General features: G+C 47.0%; 1 protein-coding gene across 20 annotated transcripts in view; it reads right to left on the reverse strand.

The window, feature by feature from the left end:
- LOC131573783 (RNA binding protein fox-1 homolog 2) overlaps nucleotides 1-20,539 on the reverse strand; it is a 171,194-nt gene extending 150,655 nt beyond the window's left edge. For all 20 annotated transcript variants that reach the window (XR_009276244.1, XR_009276245.1, XR_009276246.1 and 17 more), the window contains exon 1: nucleotides 20,051-20,539. Coding sequence is in view for 8 of the 20 variants with exons in the window: in XM_058828028.1 (XP_058684011.1) it covers nucleotides 20,051-20,254 (204 nt within the window). In the remaining 12 variants the exon portion in view is untranslated. The remainder of the gene's footprint in view (nucleotides 1-20,050) is intronic.
- Between the last annotated feature and the right edge of the window lie 4,657 nt (nucleotides 20,540-25,196).

Consider the following 25,196-nt stretch of genomic DNA (forward strand, 5'->3'; position numbering starts at 1 on the left):
AAGGACCTGAAACTCCATCCGCCCCTGTCAACTGGGACCAGAGCACTCGGGTCAAAGGAAGCTTCCCCACAGACCAGCCACCTGCTGTAATTGCTTAAAAAAGAATATACAGAGGAAAAAAGCAGACAATCAACACAATGAAGATGGTACCAAACATATGTCCAGAAGTTCTTATTAAGTGATAACCTCCTACCGAAAGTATCAAATGTGTCTTCGACAGCTTTTATGAGTTGTGATAATGTGAACAGTAGAGATCTTTTAAATGTTTAACAAAAAAAATTATTCTGATTACTAAGAGCAACATCACAGACAAAAGGGAAATTGTTTCTCTTAGAACAATAAAAAAAAATTCCTCTCAGAAATTGTGAAACATATTTTTTTTTTTCCTAGCACAATTACCCCTGAAAGCTCAGGATGCAGGAGTAAGGAGAACCTCAAATGGTGTGTGAAACATCAGGATGTGGTTTGCAGAGAAATCCACTCCACCAAGACAAAATACAGATAGGACACAGTACCAGATACCGCAGGTGGGGAGCTGGGACTGGAAGATCAGGATCAGGGAGCCCAGGCAGGCTTCAGCACGGCTGCAAGGCAGAGACAGATAAAAACACACGCAAACCTGCCAACAACCCTTTGAGCAGCAAAAGGGCCGGCGCCCACCTACGCTGCGGATGAAAGGGCTTCAGGACAAGCCAGGCTCCCCGACCTGCAGCTACACAACTCCGGGGCGAGCCCGGCGCAGGCGGCCGCCCCCCGCTCCCTCCAGCCCCGAACACACGGGGTGCCCCCGGGGCAGGCGCAGCAATGAATTCATCGGCGGGTGCTGGCCGGGTGCCTCGACACGGGAATTCAATAGGAACAGCAGGCCGAGGAGGAGTGAATAATTCAGGCGCTCCGCTCGCTCACACCATGCCGGGGAAAGATGAAGCCTGCTCGCATCGCCTTGAGCCGCTGAGCACGCTCCCGCCCGGGGTCAGGAGCGAAGGCTCTGCGCGAGTGGCGCCCGGCTGCTGCAGCCCCGCCGCGCCCGGGAGAGCCGCCGGGCCGCCGAGCCGCGCCACGCTGGCAGCAGCCCGGCCTGCCCTCGCCACCAGCGGGAGCGGAGCGCCGACACACTACACAGCACGGCTTGTTCCCTTCGCACACACAGCGCCCTGTGTCCCGCCGGGAAGGAAAAGCCACCGGCAGCGTCATGTGCTCTCCATCAGCCCGGCTCCCAAAGCTTAAAGCAGAAGAGGTTGAAGGCTATTCTCTTGCAGCCGCTGCTCTGTCCCTGGAAATAGTGGACTAGTCTATCAAAAATAGGAAAAGGTGCGGGGAGGGAAAAGAGGGATAAAGCAAGACGATACACGTGTGTTGGGGATATGAAAAATGATAACCTTCAAAGCAATATCGTTTTAACACTGCATCAATACAGCAGAGGAAACAGCTTTAGGAAAAAATCCTCTGTGCTAGTCAGTCCATGTCAGGCCATGTCTAATGATGACCTGGAGCACACAGAAACACTGTGGACAGTTTTCAGCTACTCTGTGCAGACTGAGAACGCATAATTATTACAATTCAACACACTCCAGAAACACAATTTCTTCTTGCCACCATTAGAATGGGAAAACTTCAAGAAGTGCAAAAAGTATTTCCGGATTTCTTTCCTCCCCATTCCACAAAGAGACATTTAATGCTGAAACTGTTCTGCCAGACCTCGAGTCTTGAGGCCAGAACAGACCTGGCAGATCAGGGCTAAAGTTCTAGGTGCTCTCATTTTTCAATCATGCATCTCCCAGCACATGCTGCAACACGGCAAAAATGCCTCCAGCACATAATGAGCATGCTCCCTCCTCCTCCAGCCCAGCAGCCAGTTTTGCCCCAAGACAAGGTAGCCCACATTATCCTACTGGCCAGGACAAAAGCATTCCAGATCAGCCAGGGCATGAACTAACAGCAATTACTGCAGCCGACGGCAAGATGCTACGGCAAGATGCAAAGCCTCACTGCTGCTGCTAGCAGCACTGAATCGAGGTCTTCCCATCATTTCTGCTCTCAAGGACTTTCCAAACAATACGGGATGGTACATTTCACACGGCGGCCGGCAGTACCAGCTGTACTTCCCAGCGAGCTGTACTTGCCAGGCATCGCGCTACAGCTCAGACACGTGCAGGCAAACGGTGTCTGCAGACGGAGGTAGATTGGGTTCACCGTGCTCAGTGTGAGCCCAGAGGGAGAAAAAATATCTCATTGATACTCATTCTTTTTCCTGCACAGCAGATCAACAGGGCAAGGCATTTTAAGCACAGATGTCTGTCCCATTACGGATCTCCCTGGGGCCTGCCAGGACTTAAGACTAATTCAGCAAACAAAGAATCCCAGACAGAACATGAAGCCTGGGCTCCAGAAGCAGCTTCTTTATCTTTACTGCATTTTTTATATTTTTTTAAAAAAACTGGCACTCTCCTAACTGTCACAAAGGTAATGCTTGGAGTGTACAAGTCTGCACCAAAAACTGTGCAGAGAGAAAACCTTAACAAAGGTATATTAGCTTTGAATACAAACTCAGTTCAGTGTATTTAGATCGAGCCTTTTGACCTTCAGGTCTTACTGTACAAACACCTGCAAAACAGTAGCTCTTCCTTTGTAAAACAGAGGTGGGATGAGAGAGAGATAGGAGAAGACCATTAAGACTGTCTCAGTCTAAATCCCTCATTCCTTTTAACAAACAGGAATTACTGCATCATTAGATTTAGTGGCAGTACTTAAAACCAAATCAGATTTGGCGAGAGGAAAATAAAGCTATTGACTCCTGACATTTGCAACTTTAAGTATATTAGACTAGCTCCTCCATTTATATTTAGTACACCAGTAAAGAAAGCAGCAGTGTCTAATTAACCAGACACAGCATAATCTTCGCTGAGGGATCAAACGCACCAGAAACCTTCCTCTTCCTGGTGCCACGGCTCCCTGGGAAGCCAGGCTCTCACACGCTGCGGAAACGATCCCAGCCGGGTGAGTCACCACAGCCATCCCCCAATGGGCTTGAACCAGAGGGCCTCTGGAAACAGCTGCTGGGAGAACAGCACAAAGAGAGAAATTCAGACAAGATCCCAATATTGCCTTCTCCAAGAGGATTGTTTTATTTTTCTCACTTCATCTGTCCATGCCTCCAGGGACTTGTCTCCCTACTGAAGGAGGTAACAACCATCATTTTAGCTTCATTGACACCATCATGGATTCTATAAGCCAGAAGAAACTTATGAGACATTTGAGTGCCTCTCAATGTACAAAGAGAACCTCCTGGAAAAGCTCCTGTGCAGCAAGGTCCCAGGCCATTACTTAGCAGAACAGGGAAAGGGAAAGCAGAACAAATTGGGGGGTACAGAGGGTTTCAATTTGGGAGTGCAGTGCTCTGTCAAACACTGCCAAAGCAGTTTTTGATATCCCCAAGATTTACAGCTCTCACCTACTTCCCCAACTCAAATCTTTCAAGGAATTTACTGATTTCGTACAAGCTCTGCACTATAAAACAATTCCAGTTCTTTTTATGTTTGCACTTGGCACAAACAGTGCTGGCATTACTTGGACACATGCTGCCCAAATTCAGAGAATAAAGATGAAGGATGCAATTTCCCCTTAGCTTTACATTCATTATAAGAAGCACTTTTCATAAGTGATCCTACTCACTCCAGGAAAATTGGAGCTATTTTATATCATGACATTCAACCTACAGGAAACCACAAAGTTAGAACTGAAGAGGAATATTCACAGAGAGGAAACAGCAGGAAAGGGACTAGATTAGTATCTTCAACACACAGAAACTTTTCCAACTCCGTTTCACTTCCTGGGCCAGCTGAGAGTCACTGAGCAGCACTGTGCTGCGCCCAGCTGAAAACGTGAAACTCAACCCCGAGATTCCCCCTGACAATCAAAGGAAGGGTGGGAATCTCTCAGTGAGCCTGCCCAGGAGGTGGAAATATAACATATCTGGCCAAAACTCATTACAGGGTATCTCCTGCCTTTCTCTTCTCTGCTGCTTGCTCACTGTGACATCCAAGCTATCAGTCACACAACTCCTCAGCATGCAGCCGCCTGTACCCCCCTGCCCACAGCCTCCCCATACACTCCCCAGCATGCAGCAGTAATTGCCTTTCCTATTAGCCCACAGCGACAACAGCAGCCATGGCAACCAGCAATGATTTTAATAAGTTTGGTCTGTTTTCAAGGGCAGCACACGCGTGCCGGCACATGAGCACATTGCAGACACGCGCCAAGGGGAAGGAGGACCTACCATCAAATACAAAGGCAGAGTCGAAAACACACTTGGATCAGAGAAACTGCAGATGAGCAAGCATTTACCCCCCTCCTCTGCAAGGGGAGCGGGTGTCCACTCACTTCTAAAGCAATGTGGATGTGAGAAAGGTAGACAGTGGCATGCAAAGGACTCTCCTTGCGGAGCTACAGATACTACCAGGTGACAGAAGTGACATGCAGCTGCACTGTGGGTATGTCATGCCACATCACCTCACACACTGCTGCTGTCAGCACTGTGAGATGGGCACAGCCAGCACTGGACACCAGTTTGCCCCTTGAAAGGACAGCAGAGGCAACACATCCACCACAGTGGAGTCAGCTGGATTTAGAGACAAATTCTCCTCTTTGGCATTACTTATTTTCTATGAGATCACAAAAAAAAAAAACTTTGAGCCAAATTGAGCACAGAGAGAAAAGATCACTTCTTTCAGAACCTATTTACCCCCAAGTTAGTCTCAAGGTATGAGTTCACACCACGCAGCCCAACACAGAGTCACTACACAGAGGCTGTGACCACTGTAAATACCCCACAAACACAAGGATTGGTGGCCCAGAGCAAAGGGGTGTTTTTAGTCAGACCAACCTACACCAGGTGGTCTAAAGCTATCTTAGTAGTACTGATAGAACATTTGCAAATCATAGATTTAATACTACTGTTGTTTTTTTTTCAAAAGCCTTTTGAAGGTTTAGCTTAATCAGCTGTCCATCATCCACTCACCAGCTGCTACAATAGGACAATTTCTGCTATGCAAACTGTACCAGTAAATCCATATAAAAGACTTGGAGGAAACAGACAAGACAAGCGAACATGAAATGGTGAAGTCCAAAATTCCAAACTGGCTGCAAAGCTTATAGTATCATCCCAGTCTCACAAGCTATGCAGACTCATGAGAGAAGGCATTTAAAAAAAAAAAAAATTAATCTGTAGCACCTTGTCCATGTATTTTACACAAGCCTAAAGAAAATATGAAATATCTAATAACAGGATGCAGATCCATATATGTAATTAATTCTGGTGCTAGGGAAAGATGCTGTAAAATGCTGCAAATTACCTTCTGCTAACACAGCAAGCTGATGCAGAGTAAGGCAAGAGCAGTGTGCAGCTCACCACATGTTCCAAACAGCCTCCAAGGACCACCCTTTAGATGGAGGTGACAGCAATAAAGGAGGCTGCCTAGTTCAAACAAGGGAAGGAAAGATGGCCCACTGAACCCAGCGCTCTGAGATTTCTGCTCCTCTGCAGGTGACCTGGGGGACTTGTTTCATTTCTCTGTGCATCACCTCACACCAGCTCTCTTCCTAACATGAATACTATGCAATTAGGATTTAAGAAGGGCTCAAATCCAGGATAACTGAGGCTAGGCTAAAGAATACAGGGATATTTAAGTGCCAAAAACAAAGGATTATATCAGTGAACAGGAACCAAGAGTTCTGTTTTCATTCCTGTAATGCTATCTGACTTGAATAAACTCTGTGGATACACTAGCCTTTGGCTAGCCCATACATGACAGAAAAAACCTCCTGCTCTCTAATGACTGAGCCACATGGGAAGCAGTAGACAAAAAAGACTTCTGGGAACCTACACTGTTCTCTTCATCTGCCACCTGAGCTGTGACTGTGAACCCTTCCCCCAGTCAGTAACACTACTTCATTTCTCTGTACATCCTCCCTTTCCAAGCAGCACATGAAAATGACGCTCCATCCTTGCCAGATTCATTGCTGCCCAGGGGTTTAAATACAGCAGCAATGAATTGACTGGTCTTGTTAATTTAATTCAGCTACATGAGAAATCTGTAAACAGAAGCACAAGCCATGACAATACTATCAGAGGGCTCTAAACACAGAACTGAAAATTTTGCTTTTGGTTATCACTGCTAACCATGCAAGGAGGAAGAAATTTTTCTGCTGGATATTTTACATTTTTACTGTTTAAGCTCTTGCAGGTAAGAAGAAAATTTCCTACAGGCAACACTGCTTTTTCTACCCTGACAATTAGCTTCACATACAACATGCTGAATTAGCATTTGACCAGACACACTTCCAGCAACTCCAATCCAGGGTTAATTTAACAGACGTGACAGTACCCCTTGAGTCAACAGGGAAGGCAGGACCACCTGGCCTGGCTCCACTGGGACACGAGATGGGAGATGACTGATAACCACATCCTATCCTTCCTTCCCACTGCAATCTTATTTTCACAGTGCACCTGTTCAAACGCAGCCTGTACAAATGCAACAGTATTTTTTTTCAAGCAACTTCATGAAGATAGTTGCTTCTATGAGGAGCACTATGCAATAATGATCCGTATATAAGCACATTGTTCAGAAAGCAAAGATAACCATCTAACTGACCCTGCACCCCAGGAAAATCCATACAAGACACAAAAATATTTACCTGCAAAGTAAAGTTGGGAAACTCTCCCCTACTTAATGTGACTGTATTAATTATCAAAAGTCCTGCCCAGGAAGTCAGAGGCAGAGAAAGCCATACAATGGTAGGAATTCACCCATGGAAGAGGAACAGTGCCACATGTTTACTCCTGACCAAGGGGTCCAGAGATTTAGGGATTGTCTTTAAAATCCTATCCTAAAAACAAAAGTAAAAATTGCCAATCCCAGAACCAAGCAGAGAGATCTACAGACCTCAGAATCTTTAATTGCAAACTTCCAATATTTCAGGCATCAAGAAACTGGTGACGCAGTATAAGAAATTGCTTAGGAGAATGTACATTAAATTTGTATTTCAGACTAACCCTGAGGATCAGGTAAACTACACAAGCCAAACTTGATATTACTGTGCCAGGAGGGCCGGTCAGTTTGTCCACTGCACTTTTTCCAGACTATATGTATTATGTCTATCAAGCACCAAATCCAAGAAAACCAACTTCAAAGAATTCCTTACAATATATACGAGAGCCAAAGCACTGAGATTTTATGTTTATTTAAACACAAACCTCATAAATGAGCTTGCTCTCACCTTGTCAGCAACAGTGACTAGCTGACACCAGGCATCTTGGAAGATTTCAGTGCACAGGAGAGTCAAACACATCCATCTCCTGCTACACTTCCCAAGGATGGTCAGGGACAGGCATTACTTCAGGCAGACTGTCATCACATTCAAGTCACAGCCAGAGGACTCCTAATTCTGAGGTAACAGGACCATTCTCTCCAATCTGCCCACAGATTCTACACCTCTACTGAAACACAACAGAAACAAGAACACAGGATGATCCAGATCTACTGAATCACTATCCATTCCCCATTTACATATTAAAACATGAAGACTGGCTAGTCTTTCTCTGCACATAGAGATGCCTCAGAGTTTTGGATGCCAGACAGGATAAGAAAAGAGAACCATGTCAGCAAAGGTGAAAAATAGTGGCTGCTATAGAAAGGATGGAACAAATGTTCTATCAAATGCCACACTGCAAAGCAAGCCAATACCCCTATCAAACTCCAATGGAGTTGCCAAACTCTGCCCTATGAAGCTACCAAGCCTATGAGCTACTCCTGTGGTAAATGTCTGCAGTAATCATGAGGTCCAAAAATGAAACAAATACCATGCTGGAGAGGAAAAAAAGCAAAAACTATATTCCTGTTTTCACTAGAAAGGTCATGCCTATTTAAGGAAACCTTCCCAAGAACTATGTACATGGTCCATCACATCCATCAACAAAGAGTCCAGAGTTAAGTGTAATCACCCATCAAAGAATTCCTAGTCCTTAAAGGGGTCATGGTTGAAGCAAAACCAACTCATGCTACTCCTGGCATGCAAAGCAGTCACAAATACCTGATACTGCCCAAGATGGAAACATCAACCCACTGACCAGCAAAGAAGGAATTCTTACTTAACCCTTTAAGCAATGAATAGCAGGAGGAAAACACACACACACACACACAAACACACACACAGAAGAAGTCTCATAGCACCTCCATCTATTCAAATCAACACCTTCCCCATGGGAAACAACCACCCTCAGGAGAACTTACACATTGGTCTGGCTGAAAGAAAGATACACTCAGATATGTTATCAGACCTATAGACAGAGAGGTTTCAAGATAGAACATGAAGCATGAAGAATTCTTAGTGGTGCTAATTTGTGATTTATCAACAGATAAAACTTATTTTTCTGAAACTGTAACATTTGGTACTGACCATATAATATTCCTGTTGAAAGCCAGACGAGATCAGGCAAGATGGTGAAATGCAGCAAGCTTTTTGAAGAAGGATCTCATCAGGGGACAGAGACAAACACAAAAACCAGACCTAATTATGAGCATAATTTCAGTTTCCTAGCAAAGCCACACACAGACATATCATATATATATATATATATGTATATATATATGTACGTATGTATGTATATATATATGTGTGTGTGTATATATATATACACATACACAAGTATCAGCTGGTCAGACAATATATACTCAAATACCAGTCTTAGCCTCATTCACCACATCCATGTCCATCACAACAGCACTGACTGGTCACAAGTGGGCACTAAGAGAAGGGATGGACAGACTGTATGCTGGTTTTGGCTTTCATACAGTTAATGTTCCTCACAGTAGCTGTTATAGGGCTGTGTTTTGGATTTGTGCTGGAAACAGTGTTGATAATTCAGGGATGTTTTAGTTACTGCTGAGCAGTGCTTACACAGAGTCAAGGCCTTTTCTGCCTCACCCCACCAGTGAGGAGGCTGGGGGTGCACAAGAAGCTGGGAGAGAACACAGCCAGGACAGCTGACCCCAACTGACCCAAGGGATATTCCATACCACATGGCACCATGGTCAGCATATAAAGGTGAAGGAAGAAAGAGAAAGGGGGGACATTCAGAATGAAGTCTGTCTTCCCAAATCACCATAACACATGATGAAGCCCCACATTCCCGGGGGATGTCTGAATGCCTGCATGTCCATGGGAAGTGGTGACTGAATTCCTCATTTTCCTTTGCTTGCACGTGTGGCTTTTGCTTTACCTGTTAAACTGCCTTTATCTCAACCCACAATTATTTTTTTACTTTTAGTCTTCTGATTCTCTCCCCCATCCCAGCAGGAAGGAGTGAGCAGCTGTGTGGGGCTTAGCTGCCAGTTAAGATTAAATCACAACAGATGGAAACACTGCAGAGTGAAGTTCCATTGTAACCCTCTCTATCTGACAATCAAAATCCACAGTTGGTCCATTTCCTTTTACATTCTCCTTTGCTTCTCTGAAGCATTCTCTGGCCCATGGTTGATACCTAAACAGCACACAGACAGTACTGTCCCCAAATGCCACTATCATCTCCTGCTGAGCCCATCCCACCATCTCAAAGGTTGGCCTTGTCTCCTCTCTCCTCTGTCTATGACATCTCAGCTCAGCTCCCACAACACGAGGCACTTGGCATGCAGACACCACGCTCAGGGAAATCTAGGATTTCCCTGAGAGCCCAGGAAGTAAGTAAGACTTTTCCAAGAAGTGCTTAGGTATAAAGGTCAGACAGGGAAAAAACTGCTAGATCCAGCTGGTGACACTAGCAGATGCCAGGCCTCCAGTGGATTCATGTGAGCTTTGGAGAGGACACCAGCTTCATCTTCTCACTTCAAGGTAATGGGAATTCCCGTAACACATGCAGAGGCACAAAGAAGGCATTGCCAGGTTGGTCTTTATCTCCTCTTTCCAAAAAGCAGTGGAATGGGGTGTTTATTCCTCCCCTACAGCTTTATACTACTTCCAGTGTTGTAGTCTGACAATCCTAGCAGTAAGATCAGGCATCCAGCCCAAAACTAGGCTTGTTGTCTGGGGCTCTCTGAAGATGACAGAACCCCAGCCATATAACACAATTCTGGCTCCCCCTTTACTCAGCTAAGGAGAACAGAACTGAACACCCGTGGAGAAGCAATAAAAAGCAGGCAGTGATGGGATGCATGGAGGACTCATTATTCAGCAAACAAACAGGAGACACCAAGTCCATGATCAAGCACGTATTTTTCACCCGAGACACCTGAATCCCAAGTGGCAGGATTCCTTTGCAGCCCTAATGTGTCATAAAGTCTCCTCAGCAAACATGCCTCTGTCCTCCTTGCTGACCCCACAAGCAACCACACTGAGACCTGTGTTGTGAGGAAAGGGGGAGAGCTGCCAGCCCCCATTGGGAGCCAGCACAGGGAACGGGTCAGGAGCCGGTTCCTGCCTTTGCTGTTCACACAGCAGCTCTTTGCTTCTTAACAGACCGAAACACGCTTTTTAACTCAAAAGGCAGTGGAGCTACATTCTCTCCTAAAATAGCAACTGCAAAAGTCAGGGGCTGCAGATTAAAAAATAGCAACTATCCATGCAACTCCCAGTGTTTCCATATGTGCAGGGATGTTACAAAAAATCAGGATTATGTGCTACTTTTTCCTAATTCCTGCTTTATTCAAGCCTAAGAAGTGCTGTGTTCTGAGCAGTAAAAACAGCTGCAGAAACCCTAAGGTAGGTGGTTTCGTAGTTTAAGACAAGCAGCATCCATTCCACCTAAAATGTTCATTAGATTTCAAACCTTATCTTCCAAGTAAAATTTCACTATGATGCTGACCAATCTTCTTAATTCAAGCTGTTCTGCTGGGTTTTAAGATAAAGACAACATCACTGTACATTTGGCCAACATAACACACTTAAGGATTAGTCTATGGAAGCAGCATGCATCATTCATATATATATATTTATATAGTGGACGTTGTAGAGAGCTGCAGATCAAGGATTAAAACATCCCCAAAACCCGACCTCAATAAAAAAGGCCCAGCTACAATTGAAACTACAAATAAAAATAAATTAGATTTTAAGTGTCAATCTTTTTTTGGCAAAACTGGTCTTATTACCAAGTACTTCAATCCCATACTTCCACAGTAAGACACAGTATACCTTTTCTACTTCTCAGGAAACTAAAAAAAATAAAATCATCAGTACCTGTGAAGCACCCACACTACAGTGGTGAGTACTGTAGAAGAGACCATTAAAAATTAATAGGTCTGTATTCTGTGCAGGGTTTAGGTTATCTGCAGTATATTCAGTGTGGGGTCACACATAAGAGGAAAAAGAAACAAAATATTGGATAGTCCAAAACCTGACCTCACACCCATTTTAACTGGTTACAAAACTTCCATTAAGTTTAATAGCGCCTCAGTGAGCACCATCCATTTGCTGCACTTGCGGAGATGAAGTCATCTCTAAAAACATAAAAGGTATGACCACATAATTATGACCTCACGATGCCTTCTTGTCACACTCTCCTGTTGGGCAGTTACTGGCTGAGTTCCAGCCCCTTCAATGTGGATGCCCCACAAATTAAAGTCTCCCTGGCTGCAGCCTGCTGTGCACAGGTTCTCACCCTGGCACATTCCCTGTCTCCTCAACCCTCCACATGGAGGAAACAGCACCTGCAGTTCCAGACCCAGGACAAACATAACTCCAGAACCACTGCAGAGCTGCACACCTCTTATAAGTAGAGCACTGAGAGCATTCTGCATTTCCACACCTCAACTTCCACTACTGGACAAAACAAATAACAGGATGAGCAGGTGCTTCAGAAGGCAGCTGGATTCTCCTGCAGCCTGATCCAAGAGACATTCAGATCTGCAAATCAGTAGCAGTGTAGCATACGCTTCATTGCCTCTGTTTCCCCCATGATTTAAATAATTCCTGAGGCTACTATAACACAAACACCTGTCTCCCACCCTCACACATGCCACCAGCCCCAGGACATCAGCCCCTACCATGCTGCCAGCCCCCACTTCCTTTGGTATGCCCCATGGTTCCATCTACTGCAGCAACATCACAGCCTAGGCTTCCTTCCCTGAATGAACCTTTTGGATCTCCCCAGGCTGTGTGGCTGGTCCTACTCATGGGAGCAGAAGCAGCGCCACTCAGACAGAGGTCTTTAATCCCAGGAACCACCCCAGGTCACTCCAAAGCTGAGCTTCAAGAACTAGTGCCTAAAGGCAAGGAGAAGCACCTACTAAACCTACTCCATCCTGGTCCAGCTCAGCTCCAAAGCGGCACAGGGCTTTTAAAATTAAATAAGGGTAGGAAAGAGGCCTCTGATGGACCTGCTTTCCAGAACAGCAGAGTACAAAGGGTAATGAAGAAGCCATTGCTTGCACTTCCCCTCATTTCTTCTTCCCACAAAAGGCAAGCAAAGACACAGAATAGAATAAAATCAAAGAGGCAGACAGAGATGGCTCAGAAGAACAATCTCTCACTGGAGCTGCTCAGACAGACACTCTTGGCTACTCTGCCTGCAGATCCTGGGACCCAGGAAGGTGCCCAGCCCTGCAGCTGGGCAGAGCCTGACCTTCCCCCCGCCTTGCTGCCTGAGGTCAGTGAGCAAGCTGGAGGAAAGGCAACCTTCCCAGCACTATCTGGGCAGGAGAACAGCAACCACAAGCAGCAAAATTACAGCACCAGAATCCCAGCTAGAGCCTCCCCTCAGCCCACACAGCACTAAATCAAGGCTTTTTAGTGATGCCTTGGTGGGATTTTCTTCCTGGGCATCACCCTCAACAGTGACAACCACCCCAAATGTCTGCAAGAATCTCCTACAGAAATAGCAGTGGGAAAGCTGTGCAGAAAGCCTCACTTAAAAGTGCACAATGCTGCAGTCCGTTGAAGAAACATGAGCCAGATCCCAAGGCCCCAAAGGCCTCTGGGGAACATATTTGGATATTTGTGACACACAGAAAGGCCACATAAGGTTGATTCTTTCGCCTCTCTATTAAAAGAAATTTAGCTATGCACAGTCAGAGGGAAAAAGTGCTGACATGATGAGGGATTTTTCCCCCTTAAATGGTGCAGCTTCTTCCTGATCTTTATGCTAATAGCTGCATTATTGCTGAGGCAAATATAAGCAGATAAAACCCAATAAAGTCATGCAAGAAAAGCAACAAGTGCTTCCATTCCATGCTCTTTGAAGCAAGCATCCAATCTTTCTGCACCACAAGCTCTCCTGGACAAAGGCAAAAATAAGCAACAGCCCCAGTAACACACAGCCACTTTACAAAAACATGCCAGCCTGAATCCCACTGTCTTATCCAAGTAGAAGATCTCATTACCTCTTTTCTAATCAGCATGAACCACGAGTACCCTCTGCCCACACTCCAAAGGTTAGGAGCTGGCACAATGGTATAGCTGACTGAACACCAATGTCACACCAAGTGAGCTGACAGAAACTGCCAAAGTTTCCTGTTCTGTCCAAGCAGATGCTGGATCTAGCTCTAGTTCAGCTGATGCTGCTCATCAAACAAAGGGGGCTTTTGTATACAACCTTTGTGGCCACTATACCTCATATCACTGCTAAGGAGTTGGCATCCCATTTCCTTTGGTCCAGCAAGAGAACTGATAGGGGTGATTTAGATAGATGTTGTATGTATGTGTGACAAGCCAAATGAGAGAGAGACTGGAACACTTCACGAACACCCTGGAAATCTTCCAGAACCCAGGTTAGAAATCTAGAAAACTACACGGTCTTTCTCAGCAAAGCTTTCCTGCAGGAGAGGTAACCAGGCACAGCTCAGCAGAGCCCCAACAGGGAACACCACAAGGTCCAGGACTGGTGAGGACTGTTTCAACCAGTCCATGCCATCAATGGACTTGGTTCCTACAAATATCTCTAATTCAGCTTGGAAAAAATGAGATGGATGCAAGAAAGTGAAGCAGAGAGGGGACAAAGCATGCTAGAGAAAACGTATACAGATCTTTCAAACTGAATATACAAAAGATTGCTGGCAAAATTAAATTTACTGGAGAGCAAAGGGAGTTAAGGCCCAAAATGCAGTCAAGCAGCTCTAATCCCTAAACATCGGGATTATCTCATGACAGCTACACTCGGGTGTCCACTCAATACCACTGTAAAATGTAGATCAACAGAATGCTTCAATGAACTGGAACTCGTTACCTCTAATTGCTTCTCTCACTTCTCTTCTGGATGTTCCTCTGATCCCTCAGCCACCGCATTTCAACAGCAAACACACACACAGAAGGTAAAGTAGTATCAGAGATGGACAAATTAAGTAAGAAATTTCCAGACAACCAAAACATCTGCCCTTCTCTGTCACTTCATACTAAAACTAAGGTTTGCTGAGTGCCACAAGACAAGTCAGCAGCACGGAGTGGCAGGTTTTAAAACATTTTCAACTAACGTGATTCTTAACATTTTCCAGAGGGGCAGAGGTTTCTGTGCAGCCAACCAAACACTGCTAACGACAGGCTTTATTTTTCCAAGCTAACAGGGGTATGTCCTTCAGCAGCAGTTTCCAGGGGGCCAGAGACCACACACAGAATCCTGTCCAGATCCATCTCAACTTGAGCCTGGCTTCCCAACCCCTAGTGCAAACGAAGTAGTTGATTTATTTTATTTTATTTTACTGCTGCCTCCTTTGTATCTCATGTGTTCTGGTATTCCTGCTGCCACTGGCCTCACCACAGCAGTGGCTGAAAGGGTGGTCAGGGTAAAGCACGAAGCCAGCACAGGAACACAGCTGCTAAACCTTCTGCGACCAGCACATCTTTGAGACAACCTTGAACACAGAAGTGCAAACCCCCAGTGCAGCAGGATAAGGCAGGGGCCCTGCTTGCTGCATCACTGGGAGGAACAGCCGACAGAGGGTATAGCACAGGACGTGCCCAGGAGCTGCTCCAAACTCAGCCAGGTGGGCAACTTTTCCAACACCAAGGGGGAGACCAGGCCTCCTGCAAAATAACAGAGCACTCATGTTTCTAAATGGGAATTCTGAAAGGAAAAATAAAAAGCTTATGTGTACAGCTGGTACCCATATGCAGAAGGAAACCATCTCCAGTAGAGCCAGAGCTCTGTTTAGCTTCCAACCTCACAAACGTGGCCATCACCTTTGAACACAAACCTCTGGAATCTACAGAGAAATACTGAGAGAGCCGGGAGGAGTATTAAAGCATGCAGAATACTTCACTTGGGCTTTTCATTTTCCTGAATATGGCAAGAAAAGAGCCAACATTAAAGCACTCTTAACAACTCTAAAATCCCAACTTTCAGTCTGTTTGCCAAGGGTTTTCTTTGAACTGGAGATTTTCTAAGTGTTCCCAGACTGTGTCAAGTCTAACTCATAACATTCAAATATTTACAAAAACAAAGGGCAAATGCAAACAGAGAAACAACAACAAACTTAGAGGTGATTCATTACGTCTCATCACATCAGAAATATTCTGTTGAAACAGCATCCCAGGAAACCTCATCCTGGATCCAAGGTAGGGGTTGAAAGACTGAAACTTCATTTCTTTTACTATATTATCTTGTATCCCCTGCATTGCTCTATATCTCTTTACAAAGACAGCCATGCCATGAAAAATAAGAGGGAGGAAAAAGCTAACCTGATTACACAGCTTTTCCACAATTTACTGGAACTAGATGTTCTCTTCTGTAAGATTTAAAAATACAGACTTCTAAAGGGTCCTTCACAGCACAAAAGCTGTTATTCACTGGCCCCTTCTCGATTACAATCACATTCAGCCCTCTTATTTGTAAACCCAAACGTATGTAGAAATTATCAGCAGACTGATTTCTTGCCATCCCCCCTGGAGCACCACAAACAGGCCACAGCTTGAACAAGGACATTGGTTGTCATGAAGCACCAGTCATGCCCCCACTCTCCCTTTTCTGCAGCACCCTGCAGTTCAAGGTGCTGGAAGGAAGTCAGGCTGCTAGAGGGTGTCACAGAGCACCTTCTGGCTTATGGTAGGATGAGAAACCACAGACTATCTTGTGGAGCAGACTTATCGTCTATTACATCATCTTTTAGTCACAGGGGACTGATCTCAACACCACTAGTCATTTTTATGAACCCTGTGCTGACATGGCTGAATGACAACACAAAGTCACCACTCATTGCTGCCACTAAAGGTTTATGTGGACTGGGCAAGGCGCAGACCACAGCTGCATTAACTGTCTGTCCTGACCAGCTGGCCAGGCTCATGGTTGCAAGAAGAGTAATTCTCCCAAATACTCAGGGATACTGAGCACAAAAGTCATTCATGAAAGGGGAACAAGGACCAGCTCTGTTCACACCTTGCATCTAACTCCTCCCATGTATTACCACCAGGTATGATTTTAATTTCCTAACCAGCCTAGATCCCATAAAAAAGATAAATCAAAATTCAGCTTAGGGACTAAACAAGGAGTTGATTAACTCATTCAACCCCACACAAAGCAAGGGAAAGATATTTTAGTAACTTTTTCAGCAGTGTATACTGTCCAGTACACCTCTAGCACTTGGAAAGGGAAGACAAAAAGAGCACCCTGGAATTATACAATTGTCTGCAGCTTGAAAGAGAAAGAGACACTTCCCAGCTAGCCACAACATTTCTCATCTTTCATCACACAAGGAACAGAGGAGGAGAGAGATTGTTGCAAGGGTACTTTCTCTTCCATCGGTGCAGCAGTCAGTATTTTCTGACAAGAAGCAAATACAGCTGCATCAACAACTGCATTTCAGTGCAGTTTTACAAGTGACTTAGGCTAATATAACTTTCTTTTTTTACCTTCTCCCCTGTGTTAGGCATTATTTTTACTCAGATCAGCAAGCAGATCCAAATGATACAACCGTCCAAGACAGCAAACAGAGCACAAGATAGTCCTTTGCTACTATTTATACAGTTAAAAAGCAGCAGTACCTTTGGGGCCTTTTACTTCCAGAGCTTACAAACCTATCCAAATACTTCCAGGTGACATTCCTGGCTGGTAGCATTTGACTTTCGCCATTTATGGAACAGAGGGAGCTAAAAACCAGCAGTTCCTTGTAGACCTTTTCCTCCCACGCCATGATTAACTGAAATATGTCCCAGAAGCAGATAGCAGCCATGATCCGATTTGTCCCAATCCCAACTCAAGCAGCTTTACACCACCCTCCTAACAAGATCAGCACTGGCCAAACACCATTTATCCGGCCTGATCAAAGATGGATTAGATAATGAAACCCTAACAGCATAAGCTGTCTGAGCATGCTGGCCCGAGACAGCAGAAAACAAGAAGCCCAGGAAATTTAAGGGCTACTCAAAGCTTTCAGGCACCCTCAAGCCCCAGGATCTTAATAACTAGCTACTGTCTTACCCTCCTATAGCCTAGTTTTGATATTTCATGCTCATAGACCCCCCAAAAAATTATTAGTTTTACAGCTACATTAGCAATTTATTGCTAATTATTAGCATTAATTTATAAAATTAATGATTTATTTCAGCATTACACGCTGTGTTTATATCCTAAGCCATTGGTAGGTACAGGTTACTCAAAGAAGAAATGGTGGTGGGCATGGCATTCCGTGATTCCTTGCTATCAGTCCAGAGACACAAGGTCACCAAGTTTACACAGCAACAGCCCGTGGCTCTGGAACAGGAAGTAGAAAATTGACAGGATCTCCAGGAAAAACAAGGTACAATGGTTGCTGGTCTTATTTACAGCTTTCAGAAAGCCTCTAATACATATGAGAGGGAGGAAAAAAAAAACAACATCAAAGAATAGGCTCTTTATTCCTCTTGTAAGCATTATATACAGTTAAACATAGAGGATTTACTAAAGAGGAGCTGGTTATTTTAAAATAGGTACTTCAAAAGAAGGCACTATCTGAACTGACATCCTCATGAAGGGAAATCTTGTGTTTTGTCTTTTAAGCAAAAAGATACTGAATTTCCCAAACATTAAAGAACACATTTTTCCTACTTCTGATATTACTGGGAAGTTTGGCTTCAAATTTGGTACTTCTTCCTTGCAAACATGAGAAGATTCTCCAAATATATAAACAACAGTCTTTAAAGCAAAAAAAAAAAGTCAAGGGAAACTTCTGGACATAGAATCATAGAATGGTTTCAGTTAGAAAGGACCTTAAAGATCACCTAGTTCCAAATAATGGTATGAATTTGTACATATATACATACACACATATATATGCTTATTTTCATCTTTTAAAATAAAAGGATTGAAAAATCTTTTCCATATATACACATACAGAAAGATTAAAATTACACTAAGAATGCCAAATAAGTACAATATGTGTGTCCTAATCTGAAGAACAGCTACACTCACTGCAGACACACTTAAAAATTGGGCTGTACTAGCTGCACCTCACCTAATTTCTCCACTGTTTCCCACTATTTGGTACAGAAACAAACCCCAGCTTTCTGCTAATTAATTCCACAATCAATCCCTAGCATCATGACCACCAGTATTACACACTGCTTCAAACACACACTGTTACAGCCCCATGGCTGAAAGCTGCACTCTTACTATCTTGCATTATTCATTGAACAAAAATCAAGATACCTTTCAATGTAAATATAGGGGGGAGCCTTTTATCTGTAGAAAAATTGTACTCAACTGCAATTAAAAACAAAAAAAAAAAATAATCAGATTTTGCTAAACCGGCCCAAATCCTGTCCTGGGCAATTTTCAGTTGATTTACCCAGGTTTATATCAACAACAACCAGTCAAACCACTCTATGCAGGGTAAACTGGTGCATCGTCTGTAACTACACAGGATCTCTGCCTCACTTCAACTCTGAAGAGCTAGAAGAATTTCAAGTCACCATGCTCGTGCACTCATTCATAACTCCTAGCAAGGCACACCGTATAAACACTCCTTCGATGTCGAGCATCTTTCTCCTTGCAATTGTACACATTGCCTGAGTCATCCTTAACACCTACGTGTGGGAGAACACACTACTTCAAGGGATTAAAGAGCACAGCACGATTTTCGCTTGCCCTTGGGACAGCACAAGCAGCAGCACTTGTGTACAAAGCTCCAGCAAGCGCTCAGGCCACACCATCACACTTAGGAAAACATGATGCTGTGGGGTGGAGAGACCACCACGAAAGGCTGAACATCAGACAGAACCACAAACAAAACCTTCCTGCTACAAGCTGTTTAAAAAATAAGTAATTCTTGAGCATGAAAACTGGGGACAGCCTGGGAAATAAAAAGGAAAGAGTGTTGGCCGGCACTCGGCATCTTGATGAGAAACACCATAGAGAAAACAGGATGCTCCCTTTGGAAAGCCAGGAGCGCTAAATAACCCCAGAAAAGGTGAGAAGAGAAACAAGTTCAGATGAATAAATCACGCTGCTTCCAAAGATCTCTGATACACTCATCACGAGAGACAGAAGCAAAAAAGGCCAGTGCAACTGCAATAATAAAACAACCCTCCACAACACCCAGACAAAGGGAGGCAGAAACACCTTGGCAGCATCACCCCACAAACAAAAAGGCCAATGCACCTGAAACAAATGATGTTTTGGGGACGATCAAACCGCGCTGGCAGCAGACGACAGAAACGTGGGATTCTGAACCAGCCTAGAAGACGCCCCACTACCCCGCTTCTCCCCCTTCCCAGGGAGCACCTGGGATTTCTCCTGGTGCCGTACAAGCCCCAAGAGCCGCGGGTAAACCCCGCCGGCCCCGGAGCGCTGCCGGTGCCCCGCGCCCGGCCCGGACACCGCGGCCTCCCCGAGTTGCCCGGCGGTGCCCGGGGCGCCGGACCCGGTGGCGGCTCCCCCAGGGCCCCGCGCCACCGCTCCACGTGCTGGCCTGCGCCCCCGGGAGCCGCCCGGCTCGGCCCGGGGAGCCCGGGGGGAGCGCCGCTCGCCCGGCTGCCCGCGGGGAAAGGGCCGCACGCCCGAGCGCAACGCGCCCAACCCCGCAAACCGAAATCAAACGCGGCCCGGCTGAGTCCCGGGGAGGGAGAGCCGGGGACGGCCCGGCCCGGCCCTGCCCGCTACCTGCATGCCGCCGCCGTCGGCCTCCGCCTCCGTCCGCAGCCGCTTGCTGTGGCCGCCCTCCGCGCCGTCCCCGCCGGGCATGGGCTGCTCCAGCTCCGGCTCCCGCTTCACGCCGCGGGCGGACCCCGCGCCGCCGCCGGCCAGGAGCTGCGGCTGTGGCTGCTGCTGCTGCTGCTGCTGCGGGGGCTGGCCGCCCTCCGCCATCCGCGCCGCCGGAGCCCCGGCCGCCCCCCGCCGCGATCGCCCCGCTCTGTCACCGCGGCGCCCGGCGCTGCCGGAGGAGCGGGAGCAGCAGGAGGAGAAGGAGGAGGGCGGCGAGCCCCGCGGCGCGACCGGAGCAGCAGCGGGCGCGCCGGGCTCCGACCCACCGGAGCGCCTCGGTCACGGGCTCGGCGGCGGCTGGGGAGGGGCCGGAGCCCCTCGGCAATCTCCGGAAACGCCGCCGGAGCAGCGCGACCCCCGCTCGGAAACCTTCGGCGGCGGCGGGGGCGGAGGCGGGGACGGGCGGGGCGGGGCGGGGCCGGCGCGGGGCGGGGCGGGGCCGGCGCGGGGCTCCGGGAAATGGCCGCTCGGCCGGGCCGCCTGGGCACCGCCGGACAGCGGGGCTGCGCCGAGCCCGCCCCGCCGCCCTGTGGGGACAACGGCGGGTGCGGGACCCCCAGCCGGGCCGCGGCGGTCGCGTTGGCCGTAGGAGTGCGGGGCGCCCAGCCCTCGGGCAGAGCCGGGTCCCCCGTCGCGGGCCGGCTTGGTCCCGGCCCCGCTGGCGCGGGGCTGCCTTTGGGCGTGAGGTTTCCGCAGCGCTTCCGTAAGGAACTGAGGCGAACCTGGGATGAGGGGTACTGGCCTGACCCCCGCTTCAGGAGCATCCAGCAGCGAGGGGTGTGCTGCCCGGCTCCAGAGCCCCGGAGCCCTGCTCAGCGCAACCTCGCATCACTCAGTGCATTGTGTTCTTTCCGGCCTTTCCCAGGCCTCCTCCCTGCACCTCACTCCAGGGCTCGCCGCGCTGCCACAGAGCACATCTGATTTCTTGAGGAAGGGGCTGCACTGGTTTCCTGTCCCTGATGGCCTCTGTGGGTTTCTCCTGCATTTATGTACATATATATCTGTATCTCACCTCGTTTCTTCTGCTGCATTTGACTTCCAACTGGATGGAGACACCAGTCTGCAAGAGCCCAAAGCCTGTTCATCAGCCCTTTCGTGTGTCTCCACGTTTTTGATCTTGAGAAATAAATTTGGGATCCTCAACCAAAACATAAAGTTGATTTTATTATGCTGCTGCTATCTGGTAGCGCTGAGGACAATGTCTGCTCTAGAATGAGGAAGGCGTAGGCAGCCTGTATTGTCCTGAACGTAGTCTGGAAGCCATGGCAACTTGATGGAGAACTAATCCACAGATCATAATACAAATCTGCGGTTGGCTTGTTATGGGGTGGGGATGACACTCCCGCCTGCCAACAACTTGAAGAAAAAGGAAAAAACTAAAAAAAAATGGAGTTGGTCGGTGTGAGGAAACCTTTATTGACTTCTTGAATATCACCATGTGTAACAAAGCCTGGGAACCAGTTAGATTATCTTCATGTTCCATATCCTCTGTACATGCTACATCTGTTGATCTTCATGAAATTATAGAGCCTTTGGTTTTGAGTGACAGTTACCATACATGACTCCAGTCTTCCCTTACACCACATTTTTCCCCATCCAAAAATAGTTTTCAAGGCCACGTTGAAAGCTATTTTAAGTGGTATGTTTTCTGCTGAGGTGCCAGCTTGTCTCCTCCAGTGACAGGGGAAATCTCTTTTTTTCAAAATGATTACAAATCCCCACGGAGTGGCAGGCACCCAGAAGACAATTATATGCAGCTTTTGTCTGCTCACCCACCAAGGGTAAACACATGTCTCATTCATCTTGACTGGGTTTGATAAAATGAGCCAGACTGTCAAACAACACTGAAGGAACGTGTTCAGTCCACCCTTGGCTTGGAAAGAAGCTGCAATTCTCATGACTGGGATGCTGCTCATACAGAGAAAGGCAGTGTTTCTGTATTTCTCTTTCCCCCCTAATTTTGACCAGGGATTCTACATGATAGGGTCCAAGTTAAGGTATTGCCTGTGTGGAGCTGCAGAAGGCTTCAACCTTCAGTCAAGTTAGGAAATAACAGTTCACAGAGCACTCCTCTCATTGTGGTAACTCAGTGTCTGTCTGACACTTCCCTTGGGGATATCAAAGAAAGGAGTTGCCTTATGGTGCCCAGCCTCCATTTTTCTCTTCTCTTTCTCCTAACCCCATTTCCACCACCTCCTGCCATGCAGGTGCCAAAGCTGCTGCCAGTTCTCCCTTGCATCCTGTGTGCACATGGTCTGTGCTGCAGAGCAGCTCCTGGCAGAGCTGGCAGTGCCATAGGCATCCTGGTGAGGCGTTTTCAGCTGGCTGTGGTATGCTCCAAGGGAGGAGCCAGGACCACCACAGGGCACGGAGCTGAGTGATGGTGCAGGTGAAAAGAGCTGAACTGTGCCCTCCTACCGAAGTGACCTGCAGCTGCCACCACCATGCTCTGTGCCATTGTGAGCTTTCTGACATTACTGCCCTGTTACTACATACTACCATTTATCCAGATCTTTCCATTTCCTCTTAAAATAAGATTAATTAATTTGTCTTCATGGTAAGACTGTGGGATAGGTATTATCTCCATTTAACAGATGGGATATGAGGCATTCCTGAAGTCACAAAAAAGCTTTTGAGTTGAGACACAATCTTAATCCGTTGATTTCCTTTCACACAACCCAGCTGCCTTTTAGGTATTTGTATGTGACATCTGAGACATACTAAACAGACAGCTGACTCCTCTGTTAACCCTTCCACTGCTGCACAGCATTCTTGCCAAAGGCTCTTATGTGCTGTGATTTCATGGACTAGTTTGCAGAGTGCTCACCAGTGCTTTGTCTTTGGCATATCGGAGAAAGGCAATCGTAAGATATGTTGTCCTCGCAGAGAGCTCCCAGAAGCTGGCATGAAGAGTGTATCTTTCCTGAACGGATTAAGATAATTTTAGAATAAAATTGTGGTGGTATCCTCCCTGCAGAAGGATATCTTCTGAAGAGATTCCTTGGAAAAACATGTGCTGGTTCTCCCACTGGGCTGGAGATCAGGTGGCATCAGGATGCTGGGTGTGAAACATCTATGGAAGAACAAAGGGCTGGGTCCCAGAAGGTGCTTGAACGGAGCAGAGGCAGTGACTCATGAAAGTTCTAAAGCACAGGCATGAAGAGAGGCACAAACTCAGTTATTAGCCTTTGGCTCAAAGGCATAGAAATCATTCAGAGCCACTTCAAAGCAAATGTCTCCTCTCCACCACCACAACTGAGAACAGTTTCTTTCTGCTTCCATCATCTACACACCATGTCTCACCCTGCTGACCAGCTCCCTCTTGCCCTTTTAGCCTCCAGCAGCTTTGTTCCTCTCTTTCATGGAGGATTTTGTCTCTCTGCTAAGTGGGTCAGGTGGGGTCTAGCGCCTTGCCCAGCCCTGCTCATTCCTGCTGTTTCTGTCCAGTCAGACAAGCCTCTGAAGCCAAATGCTCTTCCTCCTCACAGCAGTACTTCCACAGGTGATGAAGTGCCGCCAAGGTAAAGTTTCAGCCTGGACTTTGGTCCTGGTTTCGCAGGAAGCGACGATGGAGCTTTCCGTAGTAACTAGTGTGGGTAAATGTTTCTTCTTCCTTATCTCAGACCAGCAATTTGCTACAAAATTTTACCAGCAGAAGCTGCCTTTTCTTGTAACCAATTAGCACACAGCTAAAAATACATAACCTAGGTCAGCAAAATGCAAGGACCTTGTCACCTGGCCCGAATGGTGTGCCAGGAGGGTGCCAGTGCCCAAGCAGCGGCAGGATGCCAATATCAATATGTCGCTGTGACGCAAAGGTGCTGGCAGCTGTCAGTCACTGGGCCAGAATCCACAATGCACCCGCTCTTTTCCCAGTGCCACCTCTCGCAATGAGGACACCTGGCTTCAGCAAACACCTCCAAGCACCTCGGCACTCCAGCAAGGCAGCAGTGTCAGCAGCTGGGAATCCACCGGAGAGCTCAGAGCAAAACTTTCCTGACTCATTTTCCTGTTTCCTGCAAACATCGCTGCAGCACATTTATCCTTGCTGTTTGCTTGGTCTGTGGTTCTGTGGTGCACCAGGCTGTACAGCAGGTGTGGCATTTCAGGTGTCCCGATGCTGCTAAAGCAGGATGGCACCTGCAGCACAGAAGCAGTTACCTGCATCGATGCAATTAGCATAAAAATGCCATCTGCCTGCACTGCTTGTGCCTGGGGGGATGGGGAATAAGGTAGGTCCTCCAGCAGTTCTAACCTGAAAGGGCATCCCTGTATATCCCAAAAATGTATAATAGCAGAAAGGTGTGTGGAGAGCACATCTGGGAGATGAAAGGTCTCTTGTTTTCCTGTTCAGGCTGCAGAGCTGGATAAATAAGACTGAGATAATGACCAAGATAAACAGTATGAGCTACAGAGGTACCACAGGGTACCTCCCTTCATGGGGACACAGAAAAAAAGCCTCATTGGCTCTTCCCTACCCGCTGGATGCCAGAGATCCAGTACTTGGGAAATACCTGGCACTTATTCCCCTCAGTTGCCTGTGATGAGTGAACCAGAGGTTGATGAAGGCTGGAGTCCCCATCAATGGGCCAGCAGCGGCTGCAGTCCTGCAGTGGCCTGGCTGCACATCTCTGGCTGTGTCTCTGAAGCACCTCAGGCCTGTGCCACCCTCTCCTCTCTCAGACACGAGTCTGTAGCAGCCTGACATTGCTATTCAGCTTACACGGGCACACAAACAGAGAGTACCAATCATTGTTTGCAACCGCGCATTTCCAAATAGGCTGGAGGCCGCACAGCTTGAGAAGGGCAAATGCCCCGCTGGAGGCAACTTTCATTCCTGGTGTAACAGGCAGATAGAGCAGAGGACAAAGCAAAACATTCTCTGTGGTGGCTGGGCACATCGTGGAACTGAACAGGGTAAGGTGGGGGAGTAACTCCTGCTCCTTTTCAGTGAAGCACCCTGCTTATTAGGGCCCTTTAGCTACAACTCAATTTATTACATGGCTGATCTCTGGAGTTGAGGCTGATTCATCCTCCCTAATTG

Source organism: Poecile atricapillus, chromosome Z (genome assembly GCF_030490865.1).
Source record: "Poecile atricapillus isolate bPoeAtr1 chromosome Z, bPoeAtr1.hap1, whole genome shotgun sequence".
In the NCBI taxonomy this organism is placed as follows: Eukaryota; Metazoa; Chordata; class Aves; order Passeriformes; family Paridae; genus Poecile; species Poecile atricapillus.